General features: G+C 34.5%; 1 protein-coding gene across 1 annotated transcript; it reads right to left on the bottom strand.

Moving 5' to 3' along the window:
* Window positions 1-5,419: 5,419 nt before the first annotated feature.
* On the bottom strand, window positions 5,420-6,787 carry LOC116123001 (GDP-L-galactose phosphorylase 1-like). Its single transcript, XM_031408802.1, has 3 exons — window positions 6,770-6,787; window positions 6,457-6,708; window positions 5,420-5,626 (listed from the first exon to the last, which is right to left on the bottom strand). The coding sequence occupies exons 1-3, from the start codon at window positions 6,785-6,787 to the stop codon at window positions 5,435-5,437; spliced, it is 462 nt and encodes a 153-aa protein (XP_031264662.1). The 3' UTR covers window positions 5,420-5,434.
* Window positions 6,788-14,783: the final 7,996 nt, after the last annotated feature.

Genomic DNA, 14,783 nt, shown 5'->3' with positions numbered 1-14,783 from the left:
TCAATCGATTGTTGTGTTGATTGGTTTCGCTTAGGTCGGCTATCATAGTTTCCCACATGCATAAACTCCATAATCTTCTGACAGCATCTCTAAGATCTAATAATCTGTATGGTTAGTAGTAAACGTAGATAAAACTGAAGATGATTTCATATGCGTGAGTTCAACCTCTTAGCTGTGTAATACCACCTCAAATGGTAAGGATAGCGCAAGACCCAAACATTAAACATGCAATAGAACATAAAACATAACCAAAACTTAAAGGAGCCAATATTCGAGGGGAGGTAGTCCTCCGCACACGCAGAAATTAGAACCAAAAAGTAACTTAAAGAAGCCAATATTCAAGGGGAGATAATCCTCTGCACACACAGAGATTGGAATCCATAAGTGGTTTGGCTCTAATACCATACGGATTACTAGACCTTAGAGACATTGTTTTAAAAGCCGGACCGGATCGGACCGACCGGTCCAACCGGTTGGACCATGAATCGGTCACGTGTCCGGTTCGAGTCAATATAAAACCCGGTATTGCGCAATAACCCATTTTAACCCGGCAATGGACCGCGTGAACAGTGCAAAACTGCCGGTCCAACAGGACCACAAGAAAAACTGGCCTAACACTAAAAAGGGAAGAAAAAAATCCCTAATTTCTCACTTTCTCCCATTTTGCAGTTTCTTCTTTCTCTACGTGCAAAATTCTCTGAAAAAATTTGAATGAAATCGAGAAAATCTGAAATCCCACACAAATCAAAACTCAATCTTGTTGATATCGCAACCATTCTTTGCTGAAATCGCACCCATTCGTTGCTGAAATCGATCGCAACTCCAGTCTCTGAAATCGAGACGAAGCCTTCCTTCCTCGCCGAAAATCAACGACGACAGCTCCATCCCTCCTCATCAACGATCCAGGTAAAAAACATATTAGCAGCAAATTGGAAAACGTTAAAAGAAAGCAAGGAGAATGGAAGTTGAAACGTGAAAAAGAAATTAGTAACCTTGAGGGAGAGTACGAGGGATGTCGATGCAACGATTGTTGTGATGATGGGATTTGATAACGGAATTGTAATAGAGATATCCCTTACAAAATTTTGCCTTTGGAATTTTTTTAACAACAGATTTTTGTTGTTGTTGTTGTTGCCGCTGATCATCGTCTACTTTCTCTTCTTCTTTAGTCGTATCCATACTCTGATTTGCTTGATCGCTTCTCTATCTGTTTCTATGTATCTCTCTCTCTCTCTCTCTCTGATTCTATGTCAGCACATGCATAGGACTCCCCTCCAAAAGACTCCTTTCCAAATCAAATCCAAATGCTATGATATGACTCGCTTCGACGTCGTTTCTTTTTTTAATTATTTGCTTCATGCTTGATTCATTCATTTAGGGGTCATTCACAATGGTTGACGCCTTCATAAAATTAAAATTTAGTGATCTGCCAAACTTGCTAGGTATAATGATAGAAAACACTCCACAGGTTTGATTTAATAGTTCAGTACTAATATCTTAGTGAAGTTGGATAAGCAACCATCTCATCCATTCTTTTATTATTTACTTTTTTATGAGATTAATCCACACAAATTTAGAATGAAGAAAGTTTACATGTAATGTTACTATGGTCTTTCACCTAAGAATCAAACATCTCTAATCTCTATGAATAGGGTTAACTCACTCTCATGATACAGAAACTTGAACATCATTCTTCAATGATTTCAATGTTGTATCACGCCTTATATTTTATTTATCATAATTTACAGTGAGCTTCGAGTTGCGAAACTCGTCCAAGAAGAGGCATTAACAAGTTTTTTTAAAATGTGTTGACGTCATCATGATTTGTGTTGACGTCATCATGATGGTTGGACCGATTGAACCGTGACTCAGGAAGCTGAGTGGGTTGCCCTCCAGTCCGGCTTTTAAAACAATGCTTAGAGATGTTGTTAGAAGATCGTGAGGTTTATGCATGTGGGAAACTATGATAGTCGACTTAAGCGAAACCAATCAACACATACGGATTACTAGACCTTAGAGATGTTGTCAGAAGATCGTGGAGTTTATGCATGTGGGAAACTATGATAGCTGACCTAAGCGAAACCAATCAACACAACGATCGGTCGAAGTCATGGTCAAGGCCCTCCTTTTATCCCACACACACGTACACCCACATAGCTTCTAACATCATCTAAAAAGGCTAGTGAAAATTAAACACACCAAGAACATAAACAAAGAACAAAAACATAAATGAAAAACATATTTATTAAATATGTCAAAGAACATAAATTAAAGACATATATGAGATCTTTTGCTATCCTTAATATTATCAGAATATTACGACACCCTTGAGGTTGAGAGAAAATTTAGAAAGATTAAAGAAACATGGAAGAACTATGGTAACGATGTGTAAAGAAAATATGCAATGGAGAAGTGAGAGATTCTTGAGCAAGAGAAATATACAAGAGTTTTACAAAGTTCATCCTCCTCCACGAGAAGGTAAAAGGCTTTATTTATAGATAAGAGATATACAACCCAAGCAAGACTCATAAATGAGTCATTTAATACATGACTAAACTTTTTGATTTTTTGACTTTTTTTTATTTATTATTATTAGCCTACAATACTTGACTTTTACAAAACATACGGAAGATATTACAGAGTTGGCAAACTGCCATTTAGTCCACCACTATTTTACATAAAGGACAACTTTTTATTTTAAGACACGTAGAGCTTTAATCATCTACCAAGTTGGTAACGTGCCACAAGTCTTCATCTTGGAAATCGAGACAACCCATTGATTGAATACAGTCAGAATGGATTTGTCGAGAAGATGTATCTGGATGAGTATCCGAAGAAATGTCTGGAATCTGGGATGTTTGTCTTGTAAAGGTACTTGGTGCATGCATGTACTGTTGTCGCCTGGATTTATGAAGATAGTAATTACGAGACTGCTGAAGCTCTTCTTCCTACACAGTATCTGGCTGTGAGTCTAGGTGCCACCATTCTGGATAATCTAAATTGGCATCGAATTGAGCAGTGATAGAACGTGTGCATGTCTGTTTGGCTTGGAGTAATTTCTCAGTGTAGTTTGGAGGAAAGAGTTCCCACATAGCATCATCGCGAAAGGATAGCCATATTTCATTTGGAATAATCTGATTTTTTTCAAAAATGATTTTTTGAATTGATCTAGTCTCAACAGGATGGTCAAACATATTATGGACGAGGTCATATGGATAAGACCGATGAAATGTGACTTGATGCTGTGAAAAATATAAATCATTGGATCTGATAGAGTGATGTCTGTGGAAAAACATAATAGACCATGCCATTTTGGTAGACATAGGACATTTGTACCGGGCAAGCTGATGAACAAACACAGATTTCCATTTGTCTAGCGTTTTAAACCATCTAAGAAAAGTCATCAAAGAGAGTAATTCAGAAGTTGAGGATGACTGATATCGGAAAATTATTTTCAACATATGATGGACCGGGAATTGAATGGCAATGTGGTACTGGTGTAACATATACCAAAAGAACCAGAATAATTCTTCTAAAAATATGATATCAAGACTTGGAGGTAAACAAAAGATTTTTTAAAAGGGGTAATCCGAATGGACGCCCAACATATCATACATGGATTATCCACATTTTTCAATGCATTGAATCTGATAAGAAAACATGAGGGTGATAGCATTTTCATCAATGGTACGAGTTCGAACAAAGTCATCGAATTCAGGAGGTACGTCTGAAGTATGGTTTGGTGAAGAAGATGATGAACAGGAACTGGACTAGGTTAATGGTTGGAACATAAAACAAGGAAGAGGTTTGGATCTAGGGTTCATGAAACCGACTTGTTTAGTTTTAGGTATGGATAGATAATCTGCAATGGTGTTGGTGTGACCTTTAATGTGCTAGACGGTGAAGGAATATTTGTTGAACTATTCTGCCCATCGAAGTACTTGTTGATGCGGAACATTTTTCTTGTTGAATCGAAGCATTTGATTAAAAGACTTCATATTCGTTTCAACAAAGAAATGATGTCCAACAAGGTGAAATTCAAACCTTTCAATGGCATTTTTTACTGTTAATACTTCCTTGAAAGTAGAATGATAATGTTACTGATGTGGTTTGAATTGTCCACTCTAGTATCCACATAAATGTCGTACCTTGTCATCATCTTGTTAAAAAAGCACTGCACCCCACTGAATGTCACTAGCATCCGTCTGAAGAAATTGTTTCCCAAAAGAAAGAATCTTCAACGGTTGTATATGGAATGATGTGCGCTTAAGACTTTTGACTGCATTTGTTTGCTTTTCAGACCACGAATGAAGATTCTTCTTAAACATCTGGGAAAGTGGAGTAGTAAAACGAGAAATGTTAGAAATAAAATTGCGCATGTAATTGGCAATTCCCAAGAATTGTTGTATTTCTTTCTTGGTTGTGAGAACATCTAAGAATTTTTGCAACTCATTAACAATATGAGGCTGAAGATCATACTTGCCGTCAACAATCACCATACCAAGAAAATCAATCTTTGTTTGCCCTAACAGCATTTTCTTCTCAAAAAGCATAATACCATAAGAGTATATGATATCAGCAAATTCATGAAGAAAACGTATATAAGATTCTTCATCTTTTGAAAAGAGAAGAATATCATCGATATAAATGATAAATATATGCAGCAGGAGAGCAAAAATAATAATAAAAAAAAAATAACCACACAAACTTATAGATTGAATTGAATTGGAAAATGGAAGCATTTGTACAACTTATACTTTCATTACCCAAATCTTATATTACTTTTGAAAACTAAACTTAATAATAAAATAATATAAGATGACATTACCTCATCAATCTCATATAACCCCCAACCAAACGCACTTTATACATTTTTATTTCCTGAATACATAATCATTAAAATTAATCATTTTTTATATATTTATAACATAACACACCCTATGTTATCAACTGTCTTTTCAATCATAAGTAATACTACACATACAACATATTTATATAACATTTCTCATACAACATTATGTGACAAAATATGATTGACTGATTTTAGATTAAAATTAAACTTTCACCTAATCATCTTTTACCACATAATGTTGTATAAAAATGTTGTATATATAGTATTATTATTCGATCATAATCTACAAATAAAGCTTACAATAGATTCCGAAGGCAGGAAGCGAAATAATATTTTGCCAAAGCTCCAGAAAAAATCCAAATTGGATTTTCCAGCACTTATACCACATCTAACACACATAAATGCAATATATTAGAAGAACACGTCGCCATTTAAACAACTTCAATCCTTCCAAAGATATCTTACCCAAACACAAGAAAAAATTGAAATAGTTAACAAACATATGTATTCACTATTCACACAAATCAGAAAGACTTTTATGCAGCTATTTTGTGCCATAAATTCATCGAGACGGACTCGAGATCAAATGGCAAGCTTACTTGCAATGTTTCCACTGAGCTGCTTCACTGCCTCAAAGCCTGAATCATCAAGTGAGACAGCGCTCAGATGTATAAGCATAGCCTCCTCAGTTACTTGATCGAATTCATACTTTGACCTGAACAAGAAATATCCGCCACATTCCCAAGCTGAAAGGTTGGATGAGGTTGTCTGTTTCTGCAACAGTATATAATAAGTCATCGCCAATTACCCGAAACCAAAAGAAAAAATCCCCTAGCGTGATACAAACTTCACACAACAAAACCGTTACCAACAATTTGCATAAATGTATCAGAATATTAAAAACAATATTTTAAAAATAAATTTTTTTTTTTTTAAAAAAAAAAAAGGAGTTTAAGCATTCCAACCCAAAAGCAGGCCAGAATTCCACTATATCACAGTAACCACGGCATTATTTTTCCAGAGGATAAAGCTTAAACACAAATACAAGAGAACAAATCACTATATGATATTATGCATACAATGCAAAACCAAGTTTCCTTGCGTACCGGTATTCAAAATTTGAAAATGGAAAACTAAACAATGATTTATTAGATGAAAAATAAGGAAGCATGGTTTGGCTAATGATAGTATGTACAAGTCAGAGATAAAAAAAGATGCATTTTGTAGTTCTTGTCCATGCTAAAAGTACTTTGTAATGAACATACTTAATTTGAAGTATTTAATTATTTAAATCCTTTTAATATTAAATATATATGCACGATCAAGCAGCGTGCAAAATAGAAAATAGTCTGGTGAATTATAGGCAAAAATCACTTTTCGCAAATATTCATCCCTCTCCTTTTTGACATCACATGTCAAATTCAAGAAATAGAATCACCAAGAAAAAAATTTATAACCATAAATTTGTATCGAATGCCAAGAAACTAGTATAACTATAAATTTGCTTCCTTCCTCTCAGCTCAAATCAAGCCAAAAAAGTAATCATGCTTTAAGTTTTTAATTGAAGTATTGCACATCTTTTGTTGAAGAAATTGATCATTTACCTGAAAGAACAAAAAGATCTTTTTGCCATGATCAGATATTAGAAGATTATGGGGAATGTTCTTTTCCTGTAAATGAGAACATATCTCAGAAATAAGCTCCACCATAATCTTAATATTGCAGGTGTGTTCAAAAAGGAGAGTCTTAATGGGGTAATCTGTCACTGTACTGATACGAATTCCTTTCTGCCCATCACTAAAGAAAGTATCAACATGCATGAGCTCCACAGGCAAATGATTTGGAAAGTAGCAGCCCTAAAACACCNTTTTTTTTTTTTTTTTTTTCCTTTTCATATATTTACAATTACTCAACAACAAACACAAAGCAACACATAAAAATTCCAATTTCAGTATATCAGCAATCAAAAACAAGAGACTAATTGCATACCTTTAGCTTATACAAAGAAACTTCACTAATCCAAGCAATTTCAAAACCGCTCAACAACAAAGCAATATCTGCATTCAGGTCCATTATACAAAACAAATAATTCAATAATTTATAATTTAATAAACTTTAAATTTGTTAAATTTTTTCAAGAATTCAACAACATATACCTCGAAATTCCTGATCTGCAAAACAAAGAACTAAAATTAGTAAGCCGAAGCCCTAATTTATAGACGAAATAAAAAAATTTCTGCAAATTTGTGTATTTTAATATTCGTTTATCTCGTGATGACGTGGCTTGATTTGGCTGACTGGTCAAAATCTACAGATCTTTTACTTCGAATCAGTATTTGACACGTGTTTAATTCAACGAAGCGGGAGAAACTCGTTGTCAAATATTCGATCGTGCCAACATACTGTACCTAGGTCGGCCTGCGCTTCATATAATTGCACATTCTATAGATGCATTCGGAATATTCATGTTACAAAACCTTTTTTAAGTGTAGGCGTCTTAAATATTGTAAGCGGTTGTTTGGTAGGGGTTTATCTCTCATTACTTTAGTAATGGTAACTTATATTATTGACATTTGTTGAGATTTAATCACAAATTAGTAGTAAAAAAGCAAAGAAAATGGCAGAAAATCCAATAGCAAAACAATGGAAAATAGCAGCAAAACAGTAGAATAATAGCAGGATAACAACAGCAAAACCAGTTGAAGAATAGCAGCAAAAATAGCAGAATAACAGCAGTGAAATAGCAATGATACAACAGTAAAATAGCAACAATACAGCAGCAAAACAACAATGTCAAGGCTTGCAAAAGCACTATCCTTAAGATCAGAATTTCGCCTCTACTGGAAGAATCTTTGTGGTGCAAAAAAAGCTGGATAGCTAACTGACCTCTATGATATAATGACGAATCTCCTATTAGAGTGCACAATCTTAGAGAGATTTAGAACAGTTTAAGGAAATGTAACAATGGTTAAGGAGAGCTAGAAAGTTAAAAAAAAAACATAAAGGAAACAAGGATTTTTTGAAGTGAAAATTATGTCTTACAAATGAGAAAACCACTCCTTTTTATACTTTAAAATCTGCCCGTTTTCCCTTAACTTATTCTTGTAACCGAAGTCATTCAATTGTTTTTAAAACCATAATAACCCAAGAATGATTTGTATTGCAATAACTATAGCAATTCAATTGCTTTTACTATATAACAGTCCAAAAGCAATTAAAACTTGGTATTTTGAAATACCATAACAGCAATTATTATCACAATCTCCCGCATATTTCAAAATAACCAATCACCACTTACTATAGAATTTAAGATTTATGAGTTGGTGTCTTTCAGACTATGAACCAATCATTGAGTAACTAAATGTGAGTTACGAAAATTTGGTGAAACTAAGTTCTATGAACCAAAATTTTTTTTATGTAATTCAGAGGATTAGTTCCTCATACTAAATTATCTACATTGTATACTATTCTGCGGTTTAGCACTTTATGACCCTATGCTAGCCTAGATTTCATGAGTGCTCTAGAGATATCTACCTAAGCTCTCATAGGAATCGACCCAATTTCACATTCACATAGGTAAACCTCTATAAGGTGTGAATTGCAGTTTTTCACACCACCATTTATATTGGCTATGGATTTCATTAAGATTAATTCTACTCAACCTTATTCACTGCAATCAATATTATCTCGCCATAGGGAGGACTTTCTATATAAAATTCAATCATACTTATCAAGACAACAAGTGACTTGTTATTACCCTTATGAACCTACTTCTTGATCTCCAATCACATAGGTAAGGTTACTGTCACTATTGCCTTATGCTTTAGGCATAAGTCCCATCCGACTTGTATTCCACTAACCTCCAACTTAGTGGTTTAGTCAGAGGATCGGCCAAATCTAACTCTAACTTCACAAAATCTAGGATTATTACCCCAGATTCTAGCAACTGCTTTATAATGTTATGTCTTATCCGGATATGTCTGTTTTTCCCATTATAAATTTTACTCTTTGCTCTTGCTATTGTAGCCTGACAATCACAATGGATTGATACTAAAACAAGAGGATGAGTTTCAATGGGAAGATCTGCTAAGAGATTCCTTAACAACTCAGCCTCAAAACATGCCTTTTTTAAGGCGATAAGCTCAGACTCCATGGTAGACCGAGCTATGCAAGTTTGTTTGGAAGACTTCCATGACACACTACCTCCATCAAATGTAAAGATATAACCACTTGTAAATTTTATTTCATCTGAATTTGATATCCAATTGGCATTGGAATATCCTTCTAATACAGGTGGTGTACTTCCAAACGTTAGCCCACAATCAATGATGCCCTTCAAATATCTAGCAACTCTGTCTAATGTTATCCAGTGATTCTTTTCAGGATTATGAGTATACCTACTCAATCTAGTGATAGCATAAGTAGTATTAGGCCTCGTACTATTCATTAAGTACATAAGGCTACCAATGATTTGGGAATATCTTTTTTTACTCACACTATATTGTGTATTTTTCTTAAGTTGAGTATTTCCATCATAAGGAGTTAAGACGGATTTACTGAATGAATACCCAAATTTCCTTAAGAAATTTTCAACATAGTGTTGTTGTGATAACTTAAGACCATCATTTATCTTAATGATTTTAATCCCAAGAATAACATTTACCTCTCACATATCTTTCATATCAAAATTTGAGACAAGAAACTCTTTAGTCTTAATTATCACATCTATATTAGCATTAAATATTAACATGTCATCAACATAGAGACATATTATCACATAACTATTGTCTTCAAATGATTTAGAATATACACATTTATCTGAACCATTAATTGTATAACCATTTGAGACTAATACTTGGCCAAACTTCTCATGTCATTGTTTTGGTGCATGTTTAAGTCCATAAAGAGACTTTACTAATTTGCACACTTTATGCTCATTACCTAGGATAACATAACTCTCTTATTGTTTCATATAAATTTCTTCATCCAGGTCTCCATTAAGAAAAGTTGTCTTTACATCCATTTGATGTATATGTAATTTGTAAATTGCAACTAAAGCAATTAACACTCTAATTGATGCTATTCTTATTACAGGAGCATAAGTGTCAAAATAATCTATACCTTTCTTTTGTGTATAACCTTTGGCAACCAATCTTGCCTTGTATTTATCAATTGATCCATCAGTCTTTAATTTCTTTTTAAATATCCATTTGCACCCTATTGGTTTAGTTCCTAGAGGCAAATTAACTACTTCCCATGTATGATTACTCATAATGGACTCAATTTCATTATTTACTATCTCTTTCCAAAAGGATGCAACACGAGAAGTCATTGCTTCTTTATAAGTCCGAGGATCATTCTCTGTAAGAAAGATATAGTAATCATCACCAAAACTTTTGGCTTTTCTTACTTCCTTACTTCTCCTTATTTCTAACTCTGAACTTTCAGAAGAATTCCGAAGGGTTTTATTTTGAGGTAAAGCCTTTTCACAATTGATTTTCTTAGGAAAAACATTCTCAAAGAAATCCGCGTTTTTAGATTCAATGATTGTGTTTGCATCATACAAACCAACCTCTTGCTTTATTACCATGAATCTATAAGCAACACTGTTCTGAGTATAACCCATAAACATACAATCAATAGTCCTAGGTCCTAACCTTTTCCTTTTAGGTTCAGGATTAGGACTTTAGCAAAACACCCCCACACTTTAAAATATTTTAGGTTAGGTACATGACCTTTCCAGAGTTCATATAGTGTTTTGCCTGTTTTCTTAAAAGGAATTATGTTTTGTATGTAACAAGCTGAAAGTATTGCTTCCACCCACAAATTAAAAGGTGCTCCAGAATAAAGTTGGCAATGGGCCCGATATTTTTGGGTACCCGACCCAGCCCGGCCTGAAAATGCCGGGCTTTACCCGGTGTTCGTGGGCTTGGACTTGGGCTTGGTCCTGATTTTAAGGCTCGACCTCGGGTACGGGCCAGACTTGGGCATGTCTTCAAGCCCGGCCTGGCCCGACAATTTTAGTATTAATTTTACAAAATTATCTTCATACTATTTATTTAATTACAAGATTATCCTACCTATATATACCCATTTTTCCCAAACCCTAATCTCATCCCATTTGATGAGTATTAAAAAATAAATTAATATTAAAAACTATTTTTAGAATTAAAAAATATAAAAAAGTTGAAATTTATTAATATTTAAAAATTCACATTATAAAAATGGGCAGGCTTAGGTCGGGCCTAAGGTTACAAAAAGTCTGTCAGGCCGGGCTTGGGCTTTACCTATCATGCCAATGACGAGTTTGGGCCTTTGTCATGAGGTCGGGCTTAGGCCTGGGCCAAGGGGTACCTAGTCCCAGCCCAACCCTTGCCATCACTACTCCAGGACTAATCAACATAACATTCACCATTTTTTTTAAGTTCTGTTTTTCCTCTCAACAACTCTATTAGACTGTGGAGAATAAGGAGGTGTTGTCTCATGTATAATACCATGATCTCTACAAAAAGAATCAAGGTCATTTGACTCAAATTCACCTCCTCTAACTGTTCTTAACCTTTTAATTAAACCCAGAAGCTCATTTTCTCGTTCTAGAACTGGTTTACAAGTCTTTTTAGTGGATTTGAATTCCACACACACATATCATATTTATCAATATTTGAAATATTGACATTTGATAATAAACCAACTTCTTTCATCTTTTTTAGATAACCATAATTTACATGACCTAATCTACCATGCCATAAATCTATTGAATCAATAACCTAAGCAGAAGAAGATGCATTTTCATTCATAATAACATTAAGTACAATGAGTTTAAATAACTCTCCAGAACAATACCCCTTCCCAACAAAAGCCTCGTTCTTGGATATTACAATTTTGTCACATTCAAAGGAGACTTTCACTGCAGCCTTTCCTAATACATAAACAGATACAAGATTATATCGAATGTTTGGAACATGTAATACATCATTTAGTGAGAGGATTTTCCCAGAACTAAGTTTGAGAAGAATTTTCCCCTTTCCCAAAACAAGAGTAAAGTGAGAATCACCAAGGTAAACACATTCTTCTCCATCCCTCACTGTTATGTATTCATAGAAAGAATTTCTATCTCCACAAATATGCTTTGTGGCCCTAGAATCAATAATCCATTCTTTCTTTTTAGCAATCATGTTCATTTGTGAGACAACCACAGCAGCAATAACATCATCTCCCTCAGCTAGATTGGCTTTAAGAGGATTTTTGTTATCTCTAGTTTTTCTATATCTGCATTGGCTAGCAAAATGCCTATGATAAGACCCCTTTAGTGCACGTCTTCAGTAGAAAAATAAGAGAGTGAATAGAGGATGGGGGCAGGATTTACCAAGCAGAGGACAATCCTTAAAAGCATTTTACTACGCGTAAAGCAATGGACAGGTGCATCTACAGATTGGGTTTAAAGAAATTTTGTTAGAATGGGAATTGTGCGTAAAAAAGGTTGATAGGGAATGTTTGGGATATCAAAAAAGTAAAAGGGAATTTGGGTTGGGGAGGCACTAGCCCTCGAAGCCAACTAGTTTTCTTTTTCTTTATTTTCTTATTGTCAATTTGCTTATTGTCAGTTACTGTTCATTTTCTGGTTTGTTGTTTTGTGTAATCCTTGTTGATGATTAAACTTGTGTTATGTTTTGAATATTCATAATAATACATTAGAGGTATTTAAGTGAAGTTCTGGTTGAGAGTGTTTTGTCTAACCATTGTTGTTAAGGTGATTAGGAATTCTGGGAAATTAGGTGCATGTGTGGTTTTACAAGTTGAGATAGAAGAAGGTTTCTATCAAAGTGGTATCAGAGCATAGTGACGATCAGGGTATGGTTGGAACAAGGATGGAAAACAGATTAGATATTGTGGAGAAAGACATGGGAATGATGAGGGACTGCTTGTTGGAAATCCAAGCTTGGATTAGACGCAAAGACAAGCAAGAAGCCAGGAGAGTTGAAAGGGGTGGGTTGTAACGCACTTTGAGGTATGTAGTTTTGTTTGCTTATTTTTGTATTGGTGTTGTTCTTGTTGATTGGTTGCCGTTGGTTAAGTTTGTAAGGTGTTAAATTTGCTTGGATGCCCTGAATTTGGTGAAGCCTTGGAGAATTTTGGAAATGCAGACTTCACCGGGGCGAAGAAGAAGCTTCGCTGCAGCGACATATGCTCTGTATTTTTTCGCCGGGGTGAAAAGTCGGCTGATTTTTCTTGTGAAGTTTCTAGAGAATTTTCTATAGGGGTGAAGTGACCATTCTACCCCTAATTAGTAGGAAAAGTGGGGAGTGAAATGTAAGAAAATTTCATGGAGAATGCTTGGAGTAAGGGTGACTTTGTAAGGAATTAAAGGACAAAGATAGAATTTTCAAGAAATTGCAAGGGCAAAATGGGAAAGAGTGCTTCTTTATATGAGCTAACAAGGGTTTAGCCTTAGAAACCCTCCCATTCTCTACACCCCATACACTTCTACTACTTTCCATTTCTCTCAATTCTTCATTCATTTTGCTAAGGAAATTGAGGGTTTTTGGTTGGATTTTGACAAGGATTTGATCCTAAGCATCAAGAGGTAAGGATTCTTACTCTAGATATGAGATTAATTTATGAAGTATGGAATTCTTATGAAGTTTATGCTTAGGATTTAAGAGCAAGAACTAGTCTCACAAAGATAAAGAGTTTCTTGTGGAATTACTCAAGCCAAAGGTAAGTAAATCCAACTTAAGTTATGATTGAAGTAATCAACTAATTTGATATGCATGTATGTGCTTATGAGTTGACTTTGATTAGTGAGAATGTGATTATTGATGAGTTTGAGCCATGAGAAGTAGAGTTGAGATTGCGGTGACTAAGTGAAGTTTGGTTGCATGTAGAAAGAAATTGAGTAGAATATTTGAAGTGTTTTTCTTGGCCATGTTTAGATTTATTATGGAGGATTTTTGCTCCATGAATGGATGATTTAAGAAAGAAGTAGAGATCTATCAAAGATAGAATTGAAGTATGCATGCATGATATTTGATGAAATGCCTAAGAGAAGCTTATGCATAAGTAGAGAAACTTATTTTGTGCAACATAGCATATTGCATTGCATAATTGCACTTAAGAAAGAAACATAAGCATGAGCCATCCATATGCATATACTTACATATGCATGAGAACTTAAAGAAAGAATAAAGAAATTATAAAAACAAAGAGAAAGAAAGAAAAAACATTAAAGAATTAAAGAAAGAAAAGTGCTAAAGAAGAGAAAAGAATAGGTTGTTGTGATGGGGAACCCGTGGGTGATAAGAAGAATTTCCCACATACATGCCGCCTTAAGTGAGCGGCATAAGAAGAAGAAGAATTTGTACGACCCATAAGAGTATATGTGGATGAGGGTTGTACCAAGAAGAATTTCTATGTGCACGCCACCTTAATTGAGTGGCCTAAGAAGAAAGAAAGAATTTATACAGTCCGTAAGAGTGCATGTAGATGAGGACTGTACTCACTCATACGGCCAGGGTTCCAAATCCATGCATCAACCGAGTCCGATCGGCAAAGAATAAGAAAGAATGAGAAAGCTTGAGCCAATAAGAAAAAGAAAGAAAAGAAAACAAGAGTTTAAGCAAGCAAGAAAAGAAGAAGCAAGAATAAGAAATAGAAAGAAAAGAAAAGAAACAGAAGAAGAATAGAAAAGAAAGAAAATGCATTTTTATGCATTATTGCATGTGCACTCCATTCATGCATGTTACCATGAATTCTATCATGGTTAGCAAGGATTAGAAAGAAAGAAAGAAAGAACAGAGAGAATTAGAAAGAAAGAAAGAAAGAACAGAGAGAATTAGAAAGAAAGAAAGAACATAGAGAATTAGAAAGAAAGAACAGAAAGAATTAGAAAGAAGGAAAAGAACAGTGAGAAGTAGAAATAGTGAAAGAAAAG

The sequence above is a fragment of the Pistacia vera genome, unplaced genomic scaffold (assembly GCF_008641045.1).
Source record: "Pistacia vera cultivar Batoury unplaced genomic scaffold, PisVer_v2 Contig1395, whole genome shotgun sequence".
Lineage (NCBI taxonomy): Eukaryota > Viridiplantae > Streptophyta > Magnoliopsida > Sapindales > Anacardiaceae > Pistacia > Pistacia vera.
Note: the sequence above shows the minus strand (reverse complement) of the source record. Positions and strands in the feature narration are given on the sequence as shown.

Bases quoted from the DNA above. Each gene is read 5' to 3' on its own strand.
- LOC116123001 (XM_031408802.1), bottom strand. The intron at 5,627-6,456 runs GTAAATGATCAA...ATACTGTTGCAG, and splicing joins AGATCTTTTTGTTCTTTCAG to AAACAGACAACCTCATCCAA.